This window comes from Cucurbita moschata, unplaced genomic scaffold, assembly GCF_002738365.1.
Source record: "Cucurbita moschata cultivar Rifu unplaced genomic scaffold, Cmos_1.0 Cmo_Scf00021, whole genome shotgun sequence".
Classification (NCBI taxonomy): Eukaryota; Viridiplantae; Streptophyta; class Magnoliopsida; order Cucurbitales; family Cucurbitaceae; genus Cucurbita; species Cucurbita moschata.
The window spans coordinates 408,991-435,068 of NW_019268537.1; the positions used below are offsets into that span (position 1 = coordinate 408,991).

Consider the following 26,078-nt stretch of genomic DNA (forward strand, 5'->3'; position numbering starts at 1 on the left):
GCCTCGTGGGATTGTGAGTTGCGTAGTGGCTGCTGAGATGCGATTTGTAGAAAAGCGTTTCACCGCACGAAGGAAAGAAAACTTTTTTTTTTTTTTAATATATAATTAAAAAAAAATGTGTTATTAAATTCGTATATTTGAATTCATGCACCATTCAAATATTATTGTTTTCAAATTCTTTTATTTCAGTTTATATATTGAAAAAAGACACTAAAAACGACGAAAAAATTAGAATTTACGTTACTTAAAAAAATTATAAAATCATTGTAACATCTAAGTCTGGGTGGTGTAGTTGGTTATCACGCTAGTCTCACACACTAGAGGTCCCCGGTTCGAACCCGGGCTCAGACATGAATATTTTTTTTGGTTTTCACTTTCTTTTTTTTTCAATTTCCTCCACCCAAAGATGACACCCTTTGTAACGGAAATACTTTCAAAGAACAATAGAGGTAATTTAAATTGTTATGAAGAATACTTACTATTTAAAGATTTCATTTCTCAGTGTAATAGTTAAACTAAAAGAAGATTCTTAATTATTTTTTCAAAAAATAATCTACAATTATTAGCCAGATGGAGCTAGGATCTCATGACGGTATAATAATTTAGATGGGCCAGGGTTCTGTACATTCGGCCTACCGCGTGTTTTTCGTGCAAGCGAATCTCAGCCGCTCAAGACTTGAGCATTCGTCGAGGCTTATGGTACCACTCGATTAATGTCCGTACTGGAATGATTGAATGCCTATCCGATCTTCCTCTGGGACCGACCTTACCTAATCATTTGATTGATTAATCATTAAAAATAGGGCCCAATTTTTTTTATTGAGCTGGCCCATAATTTGAGGCCCAAAATTGAGGAGCGTCTACAGCCCGAAACTCGTGGCTTTACAAGCCCTATCCATTAATTCACCACTAACTTTATTTCTTTTTTTTTTTTTTCTCGATTTTTAAAATACCACTAATTCTTTATTGGCTGAGATTCCATCCTACGTTGTTATGGAATTCCTTTCTTTTTGGTCTTCTGCCACGTTGAAGCCTCTTTCTTTCTTTTTAATTAAATATAAAATACGAAACTGAAGATTTTAACTCCACCATAATTTTGGATGCTTAAACTTTTTTAATTTTTTTAATAAATATTATTTAACAAAAACATATTGGTTTATATAAGATAGTCTTTTTTTTATAAAATTGTTCGAAATAAAATAGATGAGTTTTATCGTAGTGTATGCGACTCTTTCAACTTATATTAAGGGGCTTTTTGTTCTTTCTAAGTTTTTTCTTTGAAAGTAAGAACTTGATAAATATAAGAATGAACGAATTGAATAGAATAAAATACTTTTATCTAGATAATTTTGAGTTGATTTTAAACAAAATTTAATGGAAAGATAGTTATATTTATACAGTTAATGAATTTTCTCGTTATATATAAAATAATTTAAAATTATATAGTTGGTTGCATACTTTGACGTCGCCCTTAAATTATTGATTGCAAGGTGTGTTTTGATATTTATGATTTTGTGAAATCAAAATGAAGTATATGTATTAAAATTGACACATAGATGTTGATAAGGAGTGATGTGATATTGAGGTCCATAGCTTCCACTAGGTTTCGGGTCCATTTACTAGGTTTGAATTTCATAAAATATTCAATTCACTCCGCAGGAAGATCAACTTTCAGTTTCATACTAACTAATTTTCCAATTTAAAAAAACACTGCTTTAATAAATTTTCAAATGAAAACTCGTAAACATCACAATAACTTTTTTAAAATTTAAAATTAAAATTGTGACATTTACAGTCTCAGCAATTGTTACAAATAGACAGGACCCCACATGGCAACCAACTCAGGCTGACGGGCAGGGGACCACAGATGACGTGTGTAGGTACTCAAAAGGGGTCTGGTATAATGATTGGACTTCGAGCACATTTTCAACACGTGGAAGGGTGAGAACCTGCCACGTCACCGCCCAAAACGTAGCCTATGAAAGTTGGAGAAAAAAGAAAGGGGCTTTAAAACGTCGTCCTTCCAGAAACTTCCTGCTAACTCCTGGCTAGAAATCGTCCAGGGATCTGATGGCTCAGATATTGCCACATGTCAAGAGTGTCACGTAAGCATCCAACGTGGCACTCCCCATTCCCCTGAAAATGATACGTTTCCCTTTTTTTAATGTCTGAACCTTAGGGCAGTTTTTTCTCTTCTTCCGTATCATTTCCCAAGTCCACCAAACACTAGTTGGAATTACTCCCTGTTTGCATAGAAACAGCACGAAAATCAGAGACCCCGAAAGAAATTAGCGCCTGTTCTTTGGTGGGTATTTTTAAATTTTCCTTCTTTGGGCGGTAAATCGATATGAATGGCGAGGGGAACAGAGGCGAAGAAGAGATCGTGAAAATGGAAGAGGATGTCAAGGAGCAGAAGCTTGTGTATATGTGGGGGTATCTTCCTGGAGCTTTGCCGCAGAGGTCCCCGTTGCTGTCTCCTGTGGCAGTTCGGCTTCCAGGTAAGGATGGCACTGATGGGCACGCTTGGAAGGATGTTTGCGGTGGAGGTTGCGGGTTCGCCATGGCCATTTCTGGTGATTTTTCTTTGGAACTTGTTTTGCGATTCTTTTATGGGTTTTTTTTCTCCCCTTCTTCTGGGTTTGTATTCTGGTTTTGATGTTTTCAGTTGGAAGTTTGTGGGTTCTTCAATTCTTGCATAACTGGATTCTGTTGATTTGGTGAATGCAAGTCTATTATGTTATGGGGTGTGCTTTTTTTCTGGCTGAAAATTTGTTTAATGGAGCGAGGAAGGATGTTAGTTCTAGGGTTTTTTTTTTTCTTTAAATAACAAAAAGTTCGAAAACCGTACCTCTGAATGTCTTTTCAGTACTTGATCTGTTTAGTTCTATTGATTACATTTTGGGTTTTATTATTTACTCAACATTTCATTTAACTAATGATCCTAATGTTTACTATCTTCAATGATTGCTGATATTGGATTATATAGTTTCTCCAATGCAATTCTCTCTTTTATTTGATATTTAGTCTTATGTTTTCCTCATTTAACCAGCATCTGGAAAACTCATAACATGGGGCTCAACAGATGATCTTGGTCAAAGCTATGTGACGTCTGGGAAGCATGGGGTATAAGCCATACACAATGTTCATTGAAATACAATGATTTTACTTTCAGTTCTTAATGAACTCACCTGTCGCCATATTTCAATTTTCTTCTCAAGGAAACTCCAGAGCCTTTTCCTCTTCCAAACGAAACTTCTATAGTAAAAGCAGCCGCAGGTTGGGCCCATTGTGCTGCCATTACAGGTAAACCATTTCTTCTCTTTTGAGTCTTTTTGCTTATTCAGAGATTTTTGAAGAGTGAGATACACTAGGAATATTGTAATGCCTATTGATCTGGTCTAGTGTCTTTTTAACTGTTTATGTGCAGATAGAGGAGAAGTCTACACATGGGGATGGAAAGAATGTGTTCCTTCTGGAAAGATCTTTGGTGATCTGTCTGTTGGGATTGGCTATGAAAGGGATGTATTAGAGAGGCAGTCAGCGTCCGTGATAGATCAATGTACTGCACGAATTTAAATATGATAAGAGGGTTATCGAAGTTTTTCTCTCTGACTTTTCATGTTCTTTGTGCCAGTGAGCCCTCACTTACAAGCTTCACGATCTACTGGTGCTTTTTTTTCCAATATTGAAGCTAGAGGTGGTGGCACAGAAAGTTCAAAGAGGAGAAGGGTTTCATCAGCAAAACTTGCAGATGAAAGTTCGTCAGCAAGTGATGACACTCTCTCTGCACTTCCCTGTCTTGTTACTCTTAATCCTGGTGTAAGAATAGCCTCTGTTTCTGCAGGAGGACGTCATACCCTCGCATTGTCAGGTAATCCTGATATATAAAGTATTGATATTGCCCACTTGTTCCCGTAATAAATTTTGAGATTTGTAGCCTATTGCCTTTGCCTAATGTCTTCAAAGTTTCAGATATGGGACAAGTCTGGGGTTGGGGCTATGGTGGAGAAGGACAGCTAGGTTTGGGCTCCCACATACGTATGGTTTCCTCTCCACATCCTATACCTTGCATTGAGTCGTCTTCTTTTGGAAAAGATAGACCTACAGCTCTCGCTCGAGGAAGTGCAAGCTTAGAGGGTCAGGGTAGTAGAATTCCTGGAAGCTATGTGAAGGGAATTGCTTGTGGAGGGCGTCATAGTGCAGTAGTTACAGGTTTGTGATGTTTGTTCTCCTAATATAATAGTGGGTGCATAAACTTTAATCTGTACTTGTAATTTCGGATCATATAGATTTGATAGGTAGATTAATGAAATTGAGACTGCAAGAACTTGCACCTTTTGAACATTGAGATTATGTTTTTCTAAAAGACCTCAGAGATCATGTTTTATGCATCAATTTCCGTATTGTAATGAAATATTGGTGTTTGATTAATCTATACCTCTGTGATTTTCATGCTGTCCACTTGAAGTTATAGACTTCACATATTTGATATTCCTCTCATCTTTTACGACACAGATGCAGGGGCACTGCTAACGTTTGGTTGGGGACTGTACGGACAGGTGAATTTATCGTGTCATTTTAACACGTGCTTCATTTTCGTTCATTCTAACCTTCATTGTGAGAATTTCATTTTCGTTTGTTACATGATTATGTTCATTCTCAGTATCTCTTCCCCAACGTTCTAACACATTCCATTTCTTACTTGTGATCATTTTTTGCATACCTTTTATTGCATTCGTTTGTTAATGGTTTTCACCAGGAATCTGCAATTAGTCAACACTTGGGCATCTTTCTTGTGCTGGTTGTTCACCATCCAATCGTTTCATCCAATCGTTTTCAAGTGATGGTGGACCTCAATGAATATATTCTTGGAATATTTTTCCTTTTCCATCTAAATGCTTTTTGTGCCATCTTATTCTTCCCCCTCTTCTGATTAACCCCATTGAATGACAAAACATGCATTCCTGTGATACTGGAACGTTTGATTTAGAACAAACTGGTTGGAAGATAGGCCATTTAACTGAAAGCTCCTATTGCTTCGTTGTATGTATGATGTGAGGCCAACAAATTTGAGTTAAACAGTTTGATCCTTCCTACAACCCAACATGATTTGAAGTTTACTATATTGACAATTGACCAATCTTCAGAACCAATCTGTAGGTAAAGTAGAAAATGGTGGAGAAAAAGATATGTAGATGTAGATCAAGATCAAGTTCAATCAAAAAGAGATAACTCTTTCTGTTCCTTTTCCCATACTTAATCTCTATTTCTTGTGCTGCTGCTATATTCTTGGCTTAATCTATGTCTTACAGTGTGGGCAAGGATGTACAGATGACGAGTTAAGTCCAACATGTGTATCCTCATTACTCGGTATCCAGATCGAGAGTGTCGCTGCTGGACTGTGGCACACGGTCTGTATATCCTCCAACGGTGATGTATATTCATTTGGCGGTAATCAATTCGGGCAGTTAGGAACGGGTGGTGATCAATCTGAGGTATATGCTTTTGTAGTCGATGCTTGCCTTAACATGTCGTATCATAATTGGTTATAGTACTATGATAGTATGCGATCTTAAGTAGAAAAAAGTAATTGATGTTTTCAATCATATATGCAGACACTTCCAAGACTTGTAGACGCACCAAGTGTGGAAAATGTAAATGCAAAGGTTGTATCATGTGGGGCTCGTCATAGTGCTATAGTATCAGGTACTTCATTATCTTCTTACACATGGCTTCCATTTTTCTGATTCACAAGATCCAGCCTTCAATTTACAGAGATGAAAAAGTTCAATTGTCTGTACTCTAAGTATAAATGAGACAAATCATGAAGAATGATGGTATCAGAGTTCAAAGCTAAGATTTAGGCAGAGACGAAAACTAAAAAGTGGTCATCGACAAATATTCTAGTAAAAAGAAAGGTAAAAAAATGAAGATATATGTGAGATCCCACATCGGTTGGGGTTGGAGAGGGTAAGCATTTTTTATAAGGGTGTGAAAATCTCTCCCTAGCAGACGCGTTCTGAAAACCTTAAGGGGAAGCCCGAAAGGGAAAGTCTAAAAGGACAATATCTGCTAGCGGTGAGTTTGGGCTGTTGCAAATGGTATCAGAGCCAGACACTGGGCGACGTGCCAACAAAGAGGTTGAACCCTAAAGGGGGTGGATTGGGGGTGGAGAGGGGAACGAAACATTGTTTATAAGGGTGTAGAAATCTCTTCTTAGCAAAATCTTGAGTGGAAGCCCAAAAGAGAAACCCAAAGAGAAAGATATTTGCCAGCAGCAGTAGGTTTGTGTGGTTAGAATATACCTTTTTTTCCTTGGCCAAGAACTACTAAAGAAATATGATATATTTGGACTGTCCTCAACTTTCTGCACTCTATTTGAATACATTTGATTGGTTGATACACATTTTTATGCGATATTCGTTCCGACATTCTTGTTTCTCCAATCTCTAGAGGATGGGAAAGTATTCTGCTGGGGATGGAACAAGTATGGCCAGGTATATTTTGTGGTTTCTGTCTAAATGCATGTTTATAAGTTGTTCCCCAAGATCAGATCTGGTATTGAGGATCTTAGAAGTCTCCATTTACACAATGCAGCTAGGTTTGGGCGACGTAATCGACCGTAACATTCCCGTCGAAGTCCCAATGGAGAATTGCACTCCGAAAAACGTTTCCTGTGGATGGTGGCACACCCTTCTTTTGGCCGAATCGCCCACATAAATTCGTAGCCTCTGCAAAATTTTGTTAGTTAGCTGCTGCTGCTGCTCCTTTCAAAATGGTAGGTTCATTTGTAAATGCATAGACAATAGCTTTCATCCATATGGCATGTACATTCATGTATCTACTCATTCATTCTTTAATGGTTAGAGAGTATTAGGAAGAAATCCTATATTATAAATCCTGATATCTGTTCATAATTTAGAACTAGAAGAAAGAGCTTCACTTTCTCTAGGATTCAACTGTTTTAGCTCTTAAAAATGGTGTATTTCTGTTCAAAAGTGATAGATAACTTCAACCGGTGATTTGAAGAACCTTGATGTTGTACCATATAATTATCACTTGTTGATAATATTTGGATGTTGGATGAAAATATTTTGAAGTGAGTATGAAGGCAACTATAAACTTCTAAACAAATTTTAAAATTTAAAATTTATAATTTAAGTTAATTTTTTTAAAAAGAAACGAAAAGAAAAATATAAATTTTTTATTATTCTATATGTAATTCAATGATCAAAAACTTTTTCTTAGTCTATAATTTTCAAATTTATATATTAGAACTTTTTTTTTTCCTGAACTTGTGATTATAATTTGAGTATTAAAAAATAGAGAGAGAAAAAGGAAAAGGAAGGGCATTGGAATGGGACAATTGTCTAGGAATTGTACAAAATATTTTAGAATTTATGAGAACAAATTTCTTAAAAATTGTGATCTTTATATAAAATCAAATATTTTGTGCTATTTCTGTCAATTACCTACTGAGATAGCTGAATAAAACACGGTTGGGATCCGAGTCACGATCGGCCAAAGTCGCCGTTTTCACTCTTGAAGCTTTTTCTTCTAACCATCTTCAATTTCTTTGCAACCCTCAGAGTTGTGGCGGGTAATTCTCAGCGCCCTTTCTTTCTTTCCGCGAAAGCCTTGCCGGTCGGAAGCTTGCAGCTGTTGGCCGGTGAAAGGAGAGTCTGTAGCTCTGTAATTCCGGTTGTTTCAGTGAATAAGGAGAACACCATCTCTTCAGTTTTCTGTTTTCCGTTCACTTTCTCGTTTGCCCATTTGGGTGTGTGAACGGAGAATGAATCCTTTCTCTAATTTCGATTCGCTGAAGAACCCATCGATCTTCAAGATCTCTACCTTCATTCTATTATCGCTCTCTTTCTTTTATCTGGGCAAGCATTGGTCTGATGGGTACCCACAGCTCATCTTCTTCACTGAAACTCGATATTCTCCTCCTTCAGTGTCAATGTCGCCTAATCACGACAACCCCTTCAATGTTTCTTCTCTGATCGAGCAGAATCTAACCCGTGCAGCTCCGGAGAAAGCCCTTTCTTCTGCCCCGGCCCCGGCCCCGGCCCCGACCCCATCTCCGATTCTCAGTTCATCCCCTCCTCCTCCGCCGCCGCTTCCTTCTCCGCCACCTCCGCCACCTCCGCCATCTAATTCATTGCACAGATTTGGTATCGTGAACGAGAATGGAACTATGGCTGACGAGTTTGAGGTGGGAAATTTAGATCTCGAGTTTACGGAGAATTGGGAGAATGAGATCGAGAATGGGACGGATAATAGTGGCCCTATCAAGATTACGATCAAGAAGTTTGCTTTTTGCCCGCTGAACATGGGGGAGTACATACCTTGCTTGGATAATGTGGCTGCCATTAAGAAGCTGAAGTCGACGGAAAAGGGGGAAAAGTTCGAGCGCCATTGCCCTGGTGTTGGTGAGGGATTGAACTGCTTAGTTCCAGCACCGAAAGGATACCGGACACCCATTCCCTGGCCGAGGAGCCGTGATGAGGTATTGTTTTGTGCAGTACATAGATTTCATCTGATCTGTATTATAACTTGAAGCTTATTCTCATATTAAAATGACTCGTGTCATTGAGCGACATTATTCTAGTTGAATTGGTAAGCTGCTCTGCTGTTATATTATTAAAAATGATGTTCTGGTATTCCTGCAGGCTGTATTTCATGCTTCCTATTAATTGCTATATTATTTTATTTTATGATCTTCCATCAGTTTTAATAGTTTATGCTCATAAACGTTGACTGATTTGTTTAAAGAACCTTGAGTTTATAATTTTCATTTGTGCACAGTTTCTTTGATACCCAGATTCTATGTTTCACTTCTTTTTTTCTTGAAGTGGAGAGTAGAAGATTTCAAGTCACTTTTAATAGTACTGTCTCCCAAGGTTTTAATAGCTGGAACTTACTATGTTGTAGGTGTGGTTCCGTAATGTTCCTCATACCCGTTTGGTTGAAGACAAAGGCGGTCAAAACTGGATTTCCCGGGACAAAGATAAATTTAGGTTCCCTGGAGGAGGTACACAGTTCATTCATGGGGCAACTGAGTACTTGGATCATATCTCTAAGGTAAATCATTAGACAATTGCTGCACTTTGAACGTAGCTCTTGGGTTATTTTTCTTTTCTAATGATTAACTTCTTGTCCGTTGTATAGATTATTCCTGATGTTGCTTTTGGTCGCCATACACGAGTGGTTTTGGATATTGGGTGCGGTGTTGCGAGTTTTGGTGCCTACCTGCTATCACGGAATGTAGTAACAATGTCCATTGCTCCCAAAGATGTTCATGAGAACCAGATTCAATTTGCTCTTGAACGTGGTGTTCCTGCAATGGTTGCAGCATTTTCTACTCGCCGTTTACTGTATCCAAGTCAAGCTTTTGACTTGATACATTGCTCTAGATGTAGAATTAATTGGACTCGTGATGGTATGATCCTCTCATCACTCCTCTTTATCAACATCTGTTTATTCATGCTATGTTTTCTATTGAAGATTTATTGATCCAATCTATTAAATTGTAATAGTTACATCTTTCAATGAAGAATTCTTGTTTGTAAGGTCTTCTGATTGTTAAATTTTCTTTAAATCTTCTGGCTTTAAGATGGAGTTCTGTTGCTGGAGGTTGACAGAATGCTAAGGGCGGGAGGATACTTTGCTTGGGCAGCACAGCCTGTTTACAAGCATGAAGAAGCCTTGGAGCGGCAGTGGGAAGGTCTGTCTATGGCTCTTTAGTGTCCGTTGGCTATTTCTTCCAACTTAATGCCTTTGGTTAGTCAGAGTCGTCAAATTCTGCAATGACTTTGTGAAGTCTTTTTATATCCTCGTTTGCAGCCGATTTATCTCTTTTCGTTCGTCTTCATCAAAGTAATTGGCTAGTTTGTTTAATCTGGCTCTCAAGTATTGTTTTGTGTTTCTATCTACTGAACTCAAGAAAATTGGTATGACAATATAAGAAATATAGATAGTTGGTAAGGTGATTTGATGTGAGATCCCACATTGGTTGGAGAGGAGAACGAAACATTCTTTATAAGGGTGTGGATACCTCTCCTTAGCGGACGCGTTTTAAAAACCTTGAGGGAAAGTTCAGAAGGGAAAGCCCAAAGAGGACAATATTTGCTAGTAGTGGATTTGGGCTATTATAAATGGTGTTAGAGCCAGACATCGGGCGGTGGGTTAGCGAGGACGCTGGACCCCAAAGGGGTGGATTGTGAGATCCCACATTGGTTAGTTGGAGAGGATAATGAAAGATTCCTTATAAGGGTGTGGAAACCTCTCTCTAGCAGATGCCATTTTAAAAACATTAAGGAAAAACCCAAAGATGACAATATTTGCTAGCAGTGGGCTTGGGTAGTTATATTTAACATATCTGTTCCACCATCTATTTAATGGCTATCATATTCTGGTCTATAAGTATTATAGCTCTTATGATTTTGTCTTCAAAACTTTCCATATTAAATACAACTCTCATTTTTTATCTTACCAGAGATGATTAACCTCACCACTCGTCTCTGCTGGGAGTTTGTGAAAAAGGATGGGTATATAGCAATATGGAAAAAGCCAATGAATAACAGCTGCTATCTTAGCCGTGATTCAGGAGTTAAGCCTCCACTTTGTGATGTAGATGATGATCCAGATAAAGTTTGGTATGCATACTTTATTCTCATTTGTTTTGATGATACGGTAGTTGCGTGGGTGAATATACATTTATTTTTCTTCACTAAATAGAAAGTACAGCCCAGTTTATTAGAAATCCAGTTTGCTGCTTTCTTTTCGAACTGTATACTTCTTTTTCGATAAACGTTGCGTTTTGTTTGAAACAAACCTATAAAAAAGCCTCAAATGATCAGTTCTCAGTGCACTTATATGCTTAGTTTATATTGTATGTCAAGTAAGTTCTGAACAAGCGGGTAAAAGAACAGTTTAAGACTTTTCTTACAACTATGTTTCTAATTGTTGGATTTTCTACATTTGGTCATGTTAAGGTATGTGGATCTGAAGCCTTGCATTACCAGACTGCCAGAAAATGGTTTTGGAAGAAACGTCACGACATGGCCTGCACGTTTACATTCTCCTCCAGATAGGCTTCAGAGCATTCAATATGATGCCTATATTTCTAGAAATGAGCTCTTCAGGGCCGAATCTAAATATTGGAATGAAATTATAGAAAGCTATGTGCGTGTATTACATTGGAAGAAGATAAGACTAAGGAATGTAATGGACATGAGAGCTGGATTTGGAGGGTTAGTATACAAACATCTAGCTGGATCCTTCTATCTTCCCATTATTTACTCTTTATTTTTGTCACTTGGCAGGTTTGCTGCAGCTTTAATTGATAATAAACTGGATTCGTGGGTGATGAATGTTGTCCCCGTGAGTGGACCGAACACCTTACCCGTTATATATGACCGTGGACTTCTCGGAGTTCTTCATGATTGGTAAAACTGCTCAAACAATATATCTATATATTTACCATAGGAGACTCTAAAACTACATTAACAGAGTGGTACTTTGATGGCCAAGTCAATTTAGATAATGAATTACATAAATCTTCCTGTATGTTAATCCAAGATATAGATAGGAAAATGAATGCAAGCTGTTTGACAGCTTCTCTGTGATGTATCTATCAGGTGCGAACCTTTCGATACATACCCAAGAACATATGATCTATTGCATGCAGCTGGTCTTTTTTCATCCGAAATGAAAAGGTACACCTTATGGGTATAGATTGGTGTCATAGTCGACGTAATTCCTCACACTTTAAATTCTGTTGCTTACTTCCTTCTCTCTTTAATTACTGATATCAGATGCAATATGTCGACAATCATGCTCGAGATGGAACGGATCTTAAGACCTGGGGGCCATGTATACATTCGCGATACTATTGCTGTCATGGATGAGCTTCAAACCATTGGAAAGGCAATGGGTTGGCATGTTGCCCTGCGTCATACATCCGAGGGGCCTCATGCGAGCTATAGGATACTGGTTGGTGAAAAACGCCCGATTCGTACGCGAAAATTGCAGGATGTGCTGAGTTAAGTACCAAGTCCTTTAGCTCATTACTGAAAATGAGAAGCAAGTGGAGTAAACACAGGCTAATTTCCCACCTACAGAGATGAAGAAAGCATCAAATTAATGTATGCTTTGGCACACAACCGCTGGTCTTCATTTGGTTGGCGCCGTCAGATGGTACAGCATATGAAAGCGTAGATTTGGTGCCATAGTGGGTTGTTCTTGAAGTTTAGAAGAAGGTAGATGGCATAGCATCACTGCAGCTTGACTGCAAATTGGAGAACTATAGATTGTAAACAATTGATCATACACCAAGTCAAGCATCAGAAACACATTCAATCCTCATTCAATCTTTTTTAATAATTTTTTTTGTAGTACATTTCTCATGTTTTCCGTTATAATTTGTTTAGGTTAAATTGTCAATTTAGTCCGTTCTTGTGTACTTTTTGTACTTTAAAATATCAAATTTTAGTATTTGTAATTATATCAAATCTTAAGTCCCTATCGATTGTTTATTGTTAGTTTTTTATTAAAAAAAATAGCATGTATTAACATTTTCTCAATAAATTTTAAGAGTATATTTCCATGGTGCATAAGACCCTAAAATAAAACTTTTAAAACTATTTTTTTAGTTCAAGATTGTGCACATTAAATTATTTAGAATTATTACATAGAGTTTACATAAAACTTGAAAGAGTTGAGAAAAACATGATAAGCATAAAAGATTATTGTGGAAATAGTCTGCCCAGTGATGTAAGAAGCAGAAGCATGTTTCACAAGCTTTCTAGTCTCATACCAGACTCAAACCCATTGGCAGTGAACCCTCCATCAACAGAAATAATCTGTCCAGTGATGTAAGATGCAGCAGGCATGCAAAGGAATGCCACCAACGAGGACACTTCATTTGATTCCCCTATTCGCCCAAGTGGAGTTCGAGAGACTACCTTGTCCACGAACGTCTTATTATCAAGCAACTACGACGATAATAACCATTGTTATTAGTTAACATTCAACAGGTTTAGGGGTTGAACTGAAAAAAGATGCAACAAAGATGGACAATCTCAGACCAGGTTATTTGAACAGAATTTGTTCTATAGATTGTACAACAGTGTTCTTCGGTTCTAAAGATGGAAAGATGTCGGACTCAAAGATATAGAATTGCAAAATGTTGGTACAAATAAATTTCAGCATCAAAATGTACACTATTAAAAATATGGAATTGCGTGTTCGTGCACACTAAGATTCATATCCTCATACCCGCACGAAAGGGCATGTTTTTTTTTTTTTTACATGGGCAGCCTTCAATCAGGGGAAAAAAAAAGGCACAAAAACAGAAGCGTGATAAACAAGAAAGACAGAAAGAACAATGCCATTAATTGACCATATGTTTTCAAGCTTGAACAACAGTTACCAAGTCATATTTTGCCGAGGTGACTCAATTAATCAATTTGACATTCATAGAGATTTCACAGAAAGATGCATCAGATTGAAAGCATCCCAGATACTGAGATTAATGACAGAGCGCCTCATGCCTTGGTCAGTCAGTCTAATGACAAGAAGGAATCAAACGAGGAGACAGAAAGAGGATACGAGAGCAAAAAATAAACTAATATGAGTGAATTATCTGGCAGGAGTTGTTGAAAATATTACCTTTTCTACAAGGGGGGTATTGGTATACCAGGGTGCAACAGTGTTGCTCCTGATATTGTCCTTGGCCCATTCACAAGCAAGATTTTTGGTCAGTTGATTCATTGCAGCTGAGAGTAGAAAATAAAAAAGAACAGTTTTGAGCTTCTCAGAACGTACGAAGGAAAATAAGCTACAATTCTACAATAGCAACTCACATTTAGAGGCTGCATAGATGGATCCACTTCCAATGCTCACGAGACCACCAACCGAAGAAACAAACACAATACTTCCATTTCCAGAAGCTTTTAAAAGAGGATGAGCAAGTTGGGATAGATGAAATACTGATTCAAAGTTCGTAGTCATCAATGTCGAAAATTCTTCCAGACTGTACTCAATACTTGGCTTCCTGATGTTTGTTCCCACATTATTTACCTACACTAAAATACAGTAAGATCCCCCATCGGTTGGAAAGGAGAACAAAACATTCTTTATAAGGGTGTGGAAACCTCTCCCTAGCATATGCGTTTTAAAAACCTTGAGGCGAAATCCAAAAAGAAAAGTCCAAAGAGAACAATATCTAGTAGGTTTAGAATTCCTGGAAGGCAACTTCCTTAGAATTATGTTTTTCATTGTGGAGCCAACAACGAGATGTTCTTGCTTTCAAAATGGAGGGTTTGAATCACTTGAGGTCAATAGAAGGCTTTCTTGTTCCTAGTTTCAATTGTTTGATTGCAATGCACTGAATATTTCGTGGACGTCAAGTATGGAAAAATTATAGCACCTGCCTATAATGACTTACTTTATATCACTTTTCAGTGGTTTCAATTCATCATTTCGGTCAAGGTCTAAAGTTTGTCTCACTTTGCTGCCATTTTGTTATCTTTCATGGAGTTCAAGCCATCAACATATTAATATATTAGATCTGTGTTTTCTTTCATAGCGTCCAAGCTAACGTACACGCAGAACTAGAATGGCATTGAAATGTAAAAATGTAAGTGATATAAGGGCTTCAATTCCCAACCCAAAGCCATGCACCAAACAACACCCAATTTCAACACTGTTAGCAAATGGCTTCTCTAAAATTAAAATGGGCGAAGCATACTATTACTGACCAGAATATTGAGGGTGCCATTGAAAGCAGACGCCACTTCCTGTACGAGCCTCTCTCTCTGTGTTCTCGAAGAAGCATCGCAAACCGAACCACTGACCACAAAGCCTTTGCCCTCCCATTCCTTCAAGCACTGGTTGAGCTCCAGTTCGTTCCGGGAACAGGTGTGGACCGACACGCCTAAACCGGCCAGTTCCTCCACCACAGCGCGACTATAAAACACACACAAAATCGCACACAGAACAGAAGAGAATCCAAATTCAAACTCAGAAAGAGGATTTCAGAGGAAATAGAGTTAGAAATTTAGCAGACCCGATTCCACGAGTGCCGCCAGTGACGAGCGCTGTGAAGCCCTTGAGAGACCATCGGGCATTTCCGGAACTGACGCCTGCCTCCGCCATCTTTGAATTTGGATTAGCTCTAGATCTTGCTGTTTCCAATCACAAATTGTAAATCCCAAAACCAATTTATCTCACATTTATTTGTCTGTGCTGTATTGATTTTCAGGAACATATTCTTTCCTTTTTTGTTCCTTTGTGGGAGCATAGGTTTAGAAAATATAAAATTAAAACTAAACTCAACCCAAACAACCCAAATCATTATAATTTAATCCACACATTATTCTAAGAAACTTTAGAAGAATTCATTCAAAAGACGGTTCATGCATCCAAACAATAATGTCGATAGATGTTGCCTTGGGTACTCAGGTTTGGTTGTACGATTTTGAACATTGAGACACTCTAGACAACATCCTCTCGATATGCTTCATTACAACACCCATTTTTTATGACTTGCGAGATACAAATACTCATTAATTTTGTTTGAATCATTGATTTAATTATCCTTGCTTGAATCTTAAAAAATATTAAAACAAGTAAGTGAAAATCACACCTCAAAATTACCAATAATTTAGTTTGGAGACTCCGCTATGCATGCCATCAATCATCACAACTCGATCGTCAACTAAATATTATTAAATTAATCGAAAGTTTTAGAATATTGAAAATTAAGCTAATACATCACTCCCAACCATATATATATATATATTTTTTTTGTTACCATTATTTTTATTTTTAGAATTTAATTAAAAACTCGTATTTAAAAAAATATGAAAAACTACCGTATAGAAATTGGAAGGAAACAAAACAAAATAAAATAAAAAATCTTAAAACTATTTAAAACCATTACAAGGAGAATTGTGTAAACAAGTTTTTATTGCATAAAAAAATTGATAATAGGATGAACTATTTTATTTATTTATTTATTTTTACCTAGTTACAAGTTATAATAATATATAATAAAGACTTTTAAAAATATTGGAGGAGTAAATTCAATGCAAAAAGAAAAATAAAATGTAAATTCATATTCCAAGTACTACACTTTCCTTTCTGTCTCTCAAAATTTCTCTCTTTCCTTCTTCACAATCCCCCCTCCCTCCTCCAGTTGCACTGTCGTAGACGCTAAAACGGACCGCTGTTCTGGCCGTGCCTATTCCGACGCCGCCTCTCTATCATTTTGTTTTCCAATTTGTTCTGATCTAGGTAATTCTAGTTTCCCGTGGATCCGTTTTCAGTTTGATGATTCGTAGTTTATGCAAGATTTCTTGTTTACTAGGCATTTTTCGTTGTGATTTGCACCAAGGCCATGGATGGCAGATCGAGTGCGCACTGCCAAAAAATGAAGCTCTTTAATCTCTCCCTAGATCTCTGGTTTTGCTCCTGCCTATGTTGACCGGCTTTGCTCCTCTTCGCATCTCAGGTAATTCATTGCTTTTTAGATCTTCGGCCACCATTTCTGTGTTTCATTTGTATATACGCATTTTCTTGTATATCTATGTCCCTAGAGTGAACGAGTTGGATTTACATTTTTTCCCTTATTACCGTTTGTTTGGTTGATTAGGAAGTTACTATAACGTACTGTATTTTATTTAGAACTACGCCCCGCCCCCAATCGACGCGGATGTAATTTGATATTTTCTCTTTGACGAGATATAATTCATTGCGCTTTAGGTAGCATTTGTTGGGTTTCTCGAAATTGTGGGGAATTTGGATCCAAATACAAGATTGAGTACCCTTTTCCTCGCTGTAGAAACGAGATTCGTACTCTATAAACTGTTCCCCTTCTGAATTTGAAATATGAATATCGGAGAGCGAAAACGAAGGTTCGTATTTCAAACTTTTATCCAGCCATGGACTAGAGGACTACAATTACGGTAAACGACAGTGTAGCAGTTATTGGAACCAATGCACTTTGTACTAGTGTAAATGACAATTTTTTCAGTGAAGTTTCCGATGAAATAAGTAGCTTTTGTTGCTTATTTCTTTAGTTACATTTCTTTGCAATCTTCTCATCCCCACTCTGGCTCATCCCCTTGCTTGCTTCAATCTCCACGAATGGCACACAGGGAGAAATATTCCTTATTAAATAGTTTGGATGGCCTATGTAAATATATTACTTCTACAATGTATTCAGGTGTGTGGAGCTTGCTAATCCACTGATAAGTTGATGGGCAAGGCATTTTCAATGCTTTTATACCTTCTCTTATTCCTTGAAAAAAAAAAAAAATTTGGGGCCAGAATATTCCTTCATGCTTTGAACCTTTCCTGCAATATATCTTTAGCTATTTTATGGGGCATGTGGCTTGAGAGGAATAGTAGAATTTTTAGAGATTTGGAGAGGTCTCGAGAGGAGGTGTGTGAGGTTGTGAGGTTGTGAGGTTTAGAGCGTCTTTATGGCATCTGTTAACTGGTTTTCTTGTAAAATTATAAGCTTGGTATAATTCTTTTGGATTAGAGTTCGTTCTTGTAACTAGTTGAGAAGTCCTTTTGCAGGCTTTTTGTTTAGTTCCTTTGTAAATTCTTTCATTTCTCTCAATGAAAGCTCTGTTTTTTACCTAAAAAAATAGGTAAAATAATGAAATTCCTGATATAAACAACAAAAAACAGTTTTAGACAACTACTTCCTTGGAATGAGCTGCCCCCTAGCATGATTGCTCCCATGAGTCTTCGTGGGATGTGGTTTGCGGGATGAATTCCTCATTATAATGAACTTACGAAATCCACGGTATCTATTATTCATTCAATTAGTGGAACCTAGAATTCAGCGTTGGAGGGTTATCTAGCTTTTTTTTTCATTATTAAAATTGATTAGAGAAATTTTCTATTTGGAACTGTGCTAGTGCACCTTTCTTTTTGGTAAAGTTTTAGCTAGAATTCTCGTGCCAACTTTTAGCCGTCGAGCTCATTGAATTTACAATTGCTAATAAATATGTTTCTCTTCTCCATGTAAGCAGTGATTGTGCACATTAGCAAGGTTTCTGCTCAATCTTCTCACAGTACTTGGTAAACGTTAGTACTGTGAAGGGAACGTTCCCAAAGATGGGGCGCCTGAAGCTGCAAACTGGAATCAATGCAATCGAGGAAGAACCTGAGGAGTGTGATGTCACATATACGAATAAAACTGCTTTAGCTTGCATGATTAATTCTGAAATTGGTGCTGTATTGGCAGTTATGAGAAGAAATGTAAGATGGGGAGGTCGATATATGTCAGGTGATGATCAATTGGAACACTCCTTAATTCAATCACTGAAGTCACTAAGAAAGCAGATATATACATGGCAGCATCCATGGCATACAATCAACCCTGCTGTGTATCTTCAACCATTTTTAGATGTAATTCGATCGGACGAAACTGGAGCACCTATTACTGGGGTTGCTTTATCTTCTGTGTACAAGATTTTAACTCTTGACATGATTGATCAAAATACTGTTAACGCTGGAGATTCTGTTCACTTGATAGTTGATGCTGTTAGCTGTTGTAGATTTGAGTTAACAGATCCAGCATCAGAAGAAATGGTCCTGATGAAAATACTTCAGGTTCTTCTTGCTTGTATGAAAAATAAGGCATCCATTATGTTGAGCAATCAGCATGTCTGCACCATTGTTAATACTTGTTTCCGCATAGTGCATCAGGCAGCCACAAAGGGTGAGCTATTGCAGCGGATAGCTCGCCACACAGTTTATGAGCTTGTCAGGTGTACCTTTTCACATCTGTCAGAAATCAGTACCACAGAACACGCATTGGTCAATGGCAATAGTTCCAGCAAGCAGGAGGTACTAATTTCTTCTCTGTATTTCTTGATAGCTACATTTCTTCTGTATTTCTTGGTTCACAATCAAGCTAAATTTTTTTTTTATCTCAGCTCAAGTGTCCAATCGGCTTATACCTCCATGAGAACACACTAAGGTTTAAAGTGCTTATACCAAATGGAATATGTAGAGCAATAAAATCAGTCTATTGCCTATTCTTCAAAATAGAAACTCCACCTGTCACTGTAACTAAAAAACATTGGAGGCAAATGTTAAATAGTATGTTAATCCTATTAGTCACACTGATGATGATGCTTGTGGAGAATGAGCCTTAGAATTTTAGTCTAAGGAAGTGAAAGTTGATGGATACATACATACATACATATATATATATACATACATACATATATATATATATATACATACATATATATATATATACATACATATATATATATATACATACATATATATATATACATACATACATATATATATATATATATATATATATATATTTTTAGTTGTATATAACAATAATCATTTTGTCCACACTACATGGTTTTGCATCTTTTTTTATGTTTTTATTAATATATTTTATGTTTAGAATGAGGCTGATCACTTCTTTTAGATATAAAGCCTGGACAGCACCTTTAGCCTTTTAAAACATGTTTTCAAACACGTTTGTGTGTTTATATATATTGGTTTTCATATTATGTTATATTGAAATTGTTAAGTTGCTCTTCGGCAAAAATTAGCACAAAATTGTTAAATTGATTCATGAAACATGTTCTCTTGTTCAGGCTGGTAGGGGGTCTAATGATGACTATGTGCTTGGAAGCAGACTGTTGGAGAATGGAAACTTGGGCCATGAATTTGATGGTCAATCGTCATCCAACAATTTTGACTCTAATTCTTCATCAGCTCCGTTGGCAACTGGGATGGATGAAAATTTACTTGAGGATGGTAATGTGAAGGATACGGTTCCATTTGACCTTCATCTTATGAATGAACCTTATGGGGTCCCCTGCATGGTAGAAATTTTTCGTTTCCTCTGTTCATTGCTAAATCTAGTTGAGCATATGGAGTTGGGAGGTAGATCAAATACCATGGCTTTTGATGAAGATGTTCCTCTTTTTGCCTTGGGATTGCTAAACTCAGCAATAGAGCTAGGTGGCCCGTCCTTCCGCCATCACCCTAGGTTATTGAGTTTAATCCAAGATGAATTGTTTCAAAACCTTATGCAATTTGGTTTGTCAACAAGCTCGCTAATCCTTTCAATGGTTTGTAGCATTGTTCTCAATCTATACCACCATCTGCGAACTGAGCTGAAGTTGCAGATTGAGGCTTTCTTTTCATGTGTCATTTTGAGACTTGTCCAAACCAGGTATGGGGCTTCATACCAGCAGCAGGAGGTCGCTATGGAGGCTCTTGTCGATTTCTGCAGGCAGAAAACATTTATGGTGGAGATGTATGCAAACTTAGATTGTGACATAACTTGCAGTAATGTCTTTGAAGATCTTGCTAATCTTCTGTCTAAGAGTGCTTTTCCAGTTAATTGTCCTTTGTCTTCAATGCATATCCTTGCTTTGGATGGTCTTATTGCCGTTATTCAGGGAATGGCAGAGAGGATAGGTCATGGAACTGGCATTGAAAATACTCCTGTGAACCTTGAGGAATATACTCCTTTCTGGATGGTAAAGTGTGAAAACTATAATGATCCTAATCAATGGGTTCCATTTGTGAGAAGGAAAAAGTACATCAAGAGACGTTTGATGATTGGAGCTGATCACTTTAACCGTGATCCCAAGAAAGGACTGGAGTTTCTTCAAGGAACCCACCTCTTGCCTGATAAACTTGATCCCAAAAGTGTAGCCTGCTTTTTCAGGTTCACTGCTGGTTTGGATAAAAATCTGGTTGGGGACTTCCTTGGAAATCATGATGAGTTTTGCGTCCAGGTTCTTCATGAATTTGCTGGGACTTTTGATTTTCAGGACATGAATTTGGATACTGCATTGCGGCTATTTTTGGAAACTTTCAGACTCCCGGGAGAATCACAGAAGATACAAAGGGTGCTTGAGGCGTTTTCTGAGAGATATTATGAACAGTCGCCTCAAATTCTTGTGAATAAGGATGCTGCTCTTCTACTTTCTTATTCACTTATAATGCTGAATACAGATCAGCACAATGTTCAAGTGAAAAAGAAGATGACGGAAGAAGATTTCATTCGGAACAGCAGGCACATAAATGGAGGCAATGATCTTCCAAGAGATTTCCTCTCCGAGTTGTATCACTCAATCTGTAAGAATGAGATTCGTACTATTCCGGAGCAAGGCAATGGTTTTCCTGAAATGACCCCAAGCCGATGGATCGATTTGATGAATAAATCCAAGAAATCCTCTCCATTCATCGTGTCTGATTCTAAAGCCTACCTTGATCGTGATATGTTTGCTATAATGTCAGGGTCAACAATTGCGGCTATATCTGTGGTATTTGATCATGCAGAACATGAAGAAGTCTATCAAACATGTATTGATGGATTCTTAGCTGTTGCAAAAATCTCCGCATGTCATCACCTTGAAGATGTACTTGACGATCTTGTTGTGTCCCTCTGCAAGTTCACAACCCTCATGAACCCATCATCTGTTGAGGAGCCTGTGCTTGCCTTTGGTGATGATACAAAGGCTAGGATGGCTACCATGACAGTTTTCAACATCGCCAACATGTATGGCGACTTCATTCGTTCAGGCTGGAGAAATATCCTTGATTGCATCTTACGATTGCACAAGCTTGGTCTCTTGCCAGCTCGTGTGGCGAGTGATGCAGCTGATGAATCAGAACTTTCTTCCGACACTGGACATGGAAAGCCTCTTACAAGTTCTTTATCTGCTGCTCATATTCAGTCAGTTGGTACTCCCAAGAGATCCTCTGGATTGATGGGCCGGTTCAGTCAGCTCTTATCTCTTGACAATGAGGAGCCAAGGTCTCAGCCTACCGAACAACAACTTGCTGCTCATCAGCGCACCCTTCAGACTATTCAAAAGTGCAATATTGACAGCATTTTTACGGAGAGCAAGTTTCTTCAGGCTGAATCTTTATTACAGCTGGCACAAGCACTCATATGGGCAGCAGGACGGCCTCAGAAAGGAAACAGTTCTCCAGAGGATGAAGATACAGCAGTCTTCTGCCTGGAATTGTTGATTGCCATTACTCTAAATAACCGAGATAGAATTGTGCTTCTTTGGCCGGGTGTTTATGATCATATATCTAACATTGTGCAGTCAACTGTCATGCCTTGTGCCCTGGTGGAGAAAGCTGTTTTTGGACTTCTCCGGATCTGCCAGCGCTTGCTGCCTTATAAAGAGAACCTTGCTGATGAACTTTTGAGGTCTCTGCAACTTGTCTTGAAGCTAGATGCTCGGGTAGCCGATGCATACTGTGAGCAAATTACACAGGAAGTCAGCCGTCTAGTAAAAGCAAATGCTTCTCATATTAGATCTCCATCAGGATGGCGAACAATAACATCCCTACTTTCCATTACAGCTCGCCATCCAGAGGCCTCTGAGGCAGGATTTGATGCTCTACTATTCATTGTGTCTGACGGTGCCCACCTGTTGCCAGCAAATTATACCCTCTGCATTGATGCTTCAAGGCAATTTTCCGAGTCTCGTGTTGGACAAGCTGAACGTTCTTTGCGTGCATTGGATCTCATGGCTGGATCTGTTGATTGTTTAGCACGGTGGGCTAGGGAGGGAAAGGAAGCTGCAAGGGAGGAGGAAGTCATTAAAATGTCGCAAGATATTGGAGACATGTGGCTGAGGCTTGTGCAAGGGTTGAGAAAAGTTTGCTTGGATCAGAGGGAGGAGGTTAGAAATCAGGCTCTGCTGTCATTGCAAAAGTGCTTGACAGGCGTTGATGAAATCCACCTTCCACATGGCTTGTGGTTACAGTGTTTCGATCTTGTGATCTTCACAATGCTTGATGATTTATTGGAAATTGCACAAGGACACACTCAGAAAGATTACAGAAACATGGAAGGGACGCTGATCCTTGCCATGAAACTCTTGTCCAAAGTATTTTTACTATTGCTCCAGGATCTTTCTCAGTTAACAACCTTCTGCAAACTATGGCTTGGTGTTCTTAGCCGAATGGAAAAGTACGCAAAAGCTAAAGTCAAAGGAAAAAGAAGCGAGAAGCTTCAGGAGCTAGTGCCTGAACTCCTGAAGAACACAGTGCTTGTTATGAAAACTAAGGGAGTGCTAGTTCAGAGGAGTGCGCTAGGTGGAGATAGCTTGTGGGAGCTCACATGGCTGCATGTAAATAACATTTCTCCCTCGTTGCAATCGGAAGTTTTCCCCGATCAAGATTCCAACCGCTTACTTGGTCAGGGTGAAAAAGGTGGCCCAACTTCCAGTGAAGCAAACTCTGTTTCTTCAGCTGAGAAGGTAGCAGCCGACAGTGCTGGAACTGGAGGGTAGGTTTGTTCAGTTGGAAATCTCAGCTTCTTTCTGCAAGTGATGTCGCTGTGCATATACTTGACCGTCAGGTTTAAAAATTTTGTCTAGAATTAGTCTATATCCACCCAGATAATCTTAAATTTACAGAGCGGATGATAGGGCACTCACTTCATATCTATACTTGGAGCTTGCTTTGTAATCAGAGGCAGGTTATGAAGTGAATGCGTGTTCCAGATCCCCCAGGTACGCTTAATGAACTTCCAGCTTCCAGGCTTTCATCTTTTTTGGAAAGGCGTTTCTTCTCTTTGCAATTCCTGATCAAGGGTTCCCAGAGTTAAATTGGCTCATTTCTAAACCATGCTGTTTGTTAGTGTTGTTATACGTACCATAGCCATAAGTTTCAATCTTCTGTCTTTTCTTTCGTCGACATTCCGAATTCTGGAGGCGTATTATCATCATTCATCCTCGAATGAATCATGTACTTATTATGTTTTGTATTACCTTGCTGAGTAATGTACAGAATTAAAATGTTTGCTAGTAACCCACTTGGTATGTTATACACAGTATGCTACTTTAGGTATTTTTTCAAATGGCAGAAGTTGTTTTGAGGAGGGAAATATGATGGATGAGGAGGAACCATCATTATTCATTATTGACTTTCTTTATCAGATCATTGTGTTTTATGTTTGGCATGATGAAGTTTGCAGCATTGGAGGACAAAGAGATGATAACTTAGCAAAAACGAAAAGTTTTGAGTAGAAAATCGAACTTTCAACCTTAAGAGTGTAATAGGTATTTTTATCCATCGATATTGTCATTTTATATTGTGGGGGCAAAGAACGTTTTCATCAACATTTTATTTCTATGGCGTTAGAATAAGTTTGGGTTTATTTTTATCCAACCTTGTTCATCAAGGAGGTAGGAATTCAGATTTCCATATTACATCTTCCATTTTGTTGGAAATTCACATTCCTAAGCTACGGGGATGCATCAGCATCCAAATATGCTGAATTATTTTACAAATTAGTTGAATTACTCAGATTTTTCAACAAAACTATATAAATTGTTAACGATTGATAAAAGAATTGTTAAATTATTTGATTATCTAATATCTTGTACAGTAACTCATTAAATGAAACGAGGAGCATTGAACATTCTTTTACTTGTAAAAATATTGTTTGAGATAAGATAATGGTTATTAACATCAATTATATATAATAAATAGAATCTAGTGCATGTATCTATATATAAACTAGTCGAGAATAGCACAATTGATTGTACTTCTTTATTGTCTCCCTCAACATTATCATCGTACATTTGTTTAACTAGAAAAAAAAAACATATCAATTTTTTTTTAGACAAATATATTAATGCAAAAAACGGCTCTCCCTTAGCAATCACAGGAACTAAGTTTATAAAATAACTGCAATATCTTTTTTAAAATATAGATTCATTAATGTGGGTGGAAAAATGACCTATCACAAGAAAGTAGATAAATTGATGTTCTTCATTTCCCCCAATTTTCCCTCAAGAAAAATATGAAGAATTAATCAGGGCATACTGTCGTCGTCGGCCATTATTTTAGCCACCACAGGGGGAATTTTGGTGACTGCACTTTACCCAACGATTTCTCCTCCGTTTCCCGTCCTGCATTAAGTTCTTAGTCGCTCACCAATTACTGTGATGACTCAAATCCTATCTTTGATTCCATTAACAACATCCTTTAACTTCAACTAAACTTATCTAATTTCTGGCACTTTTCCATCCTCTCCAATATTAAATTGTTAACAGCAGCATGCTTCATGTTGCAGCTTCATGGGGTAGATGACGCCATTGATAGGAGTAAGAAAAGTTTTGACCCAAGAAGCAGTCGACATAAATGGATGGTGGGGTCAGTAATTCGAGTTCTTGTACTTCTAATTATCCTTATACTCTATCTTAACCTTTAACAATTTTTTTTCCATATCGACAATTTTTTATTAATTATTTTACAATTGTCTCTCTCCCATATTTTTGGTACTAATAATTTTTGCTATAGGTGTCCAATTGAATTTCTTAGAACGCAAAAAACAAAAAAGGAAAAAGGAAATTGAATCCCCTAATAAAATCATAAAAACTATATCCTATCCAGGAAGAAGGGGGGGCATACTTGTAATTCAAGGGAAGTATTCCCTAGATTCTGTCTCGCAGAAGATATGATGATGATGATGATGTGGAACCTGAAACATTCCAGAAAGAGGCAAATGGCCGAAAATGAGGGAAGGGGGGAATGGTGGTGGTGGTGGTGATGGTGGGGGACTGTTCGGGTTAAAAGCTGTGGTCTTTGGCGGTGATCTTCCCTTACCAATAATCCCCAATCCCCAATCCCCAATCCAAAACTTGAGCCTTTTGCCTCTTTCAATACCTTTGTCGGTACGCTCACACTGTGTAAGCTCCTCGATGCCCACGCTTCCCCTAAGCAACCCCCTCTTCCTCCTCCTCCCCTTCTGCTCCAAATCACAGCCCTACACGTACCCTTTACCTCCCTAGATCCATCCCCCATTAATTTGCCGCCCAAGAACTAAACCACAAACCCAAAAGCAAATGAAACAGAGTGCCCCTTAGTTTCATTCAACCAACTTGAGTGTAAGGAGAGCAGAGCAGTGCAGCAGCAAGTGGGAGACAGGAAAAAACCATCTCTGCTAAACCGCTTTCACAGGCACTGATTCAACAGTGACTTCTGTCAAAAATCTTATCGTACAAGTTAAAAGCTTCAATAAACCCACCCGCCCC

At 38.0% G+C, this 26,078-nt stretch overlaps 4 protein-coding genes and 1 non-coding gene across 8 annotated transcripts; 4 read left to right on the forward strand and 1 right to left on the reverse strand.

The window, feature by feature from the left end:
- The first annotated feature begins 277 nt into the window (after window positions 1-277).
- TRNAV-CAC lies at window positions 278-351 on the forward strand. Its single transcript has one exon. It is a non-coding gene; the product is annotated as a tRNA-Val (tRNA).
- Window positions 352-2,158: 1,807 nt separating this feature from the next.
- LOC111458318 (ultraviolet-B receptor UVR8-like) lies at window positions 2,159-7,725 on the forward strand. Of its 3 annotated transcripts, none has more exons than XM_023100885.1 (12): window positions 2,159-2,573; window positions 3,050-3,123; window positions 3,219-3,303; window positions 3,428-3,559; window positions 3,635-3,871; window positions 3,967-4,212; window positions 4,516-4,559; window positions 5,313-5,495; window positions 5,616-5,706; window positions 6,454-6,497; window positions 6,598-6,778; window positions 7,590-7,725. In XM_023100885.1, the coding sequence occupies exons 1-11, from the start codon at window positions 2,348-2,350 to the stop codon at window positions 6,718-6,720; spliced, it is 1,485 nt and encodes a 494-aa protein (XP_022956653.1). In that variant the 5' UTR covers window positions 2,159-2,347; the 3' UTR covers window positions 6,721-6,778; window positions 7,590-7,725. The 3 variants fall into 3 exon arrangements, with proteins under 3 accessions (XP_022956653.1, XP_022956654.1, XP_022956656.1); XM_023100888.1 differs by having other exon boundaries at window positions 2,160-2,573; window positions 3,973-4,212; XM_023100886.1 differs by lacking the exon at window positions 7,590-7,725 and having other exon boundaries at window positions 6,598-7,031.
- A 32-nt stretch (window positions 7,726-7,757) lies between these two features.
- On the forward strand, window positions 7,758-12,498 carry LOC111458317 (probable methyltransferase PMT11). Its single transcript, XM_023100884.1, has 9 exons — window positions 7,758-8,509; window positions 8,935-9,084; window positions 9,172-9,442; window positions 9,617-9,727; window positions 10,499-10,658; window positions 10,998-11,255; window positions 11,328-11,450; window positions 11,643-11,720; window positions 11,820-12,498. The coding sequence occupies exons 1-9, from the start codon at window positions 7,793-7,795 to the stop codon at window positions 12,049-12,051; spliced, it is 2,100 nt and encodes a 699-aa protein (XP_022956652.1). The 5' UTR covers window positions 7,758-7,792; the 3' UTR covers window positions 12,052-12,498.
- Window positions 12,499-12,645: 147 nt separating this feature from the next.
- LOC111458319 (tropinone reductase homolog At5g06060) lies at window positions 12,646-15,273 on the reverse strand. The gene is made up of 5 exons (XM_023100889.1): window positions 15,074-15,273; window positions 14,766-14,973; window positions 13,869-14,085; window positions 13,675-13,781; window positions 12,646-12,998 (listed from the first exon to the last, which is right to left on the reverse strand). The coding sequence occupies exons 1-5, from the start codon at window positions 15,160-15,162 to the stop codon at window positions 12,798-12,800; spliced, it is 822 nt and encodes a 273-aa protein (XP_022956657.1). The 5' UTR covers window positions 15,163-15,273; the 3' UTR covers window positions 12,646-12,797.
- An 842-nt stretch (window positions 15,274-16,115) lies between these two features.
- LOC111458349 (ARF guanine-nucleotide exchange factor GNOM-like) lies at window positions 16,116-23,955 on the forward strand. 2 transcript variants are annotated; one of them, XM_023100946.1, is made up of 4 exons: window positions 16,116-16,302; window positions 16,376-16,519; window positions 18,054-18,873; window positions 19,653-23,955. In XM_023100946.1, the coding sequence occupies exons 3-4, from the start codon at window positions 18,139-18,141 to the stop codon at window positions 23,325-23,327; spliced, it is 4,410 nt and encodes a 1,469-aa protein (XP_022956714.1). In that variant the 5' UTR covers window positions 16,116-16,302; window positions 16,376-16,519; window positions 18,054-18,138; the 3' UTR covers window positions 23,328-23,955. The 2 variants fall into 2 exon arrangements, with proteins under 2 accessions (XP_022956714.1, XP_022956715.1); XM_023100947.1 differs by having other exon boundaries at window positions 16,122-16,302; window positions 16,403-16,519.
- Window positions 23,956-26,078: the final 2,123 nt, after the last annotated feature.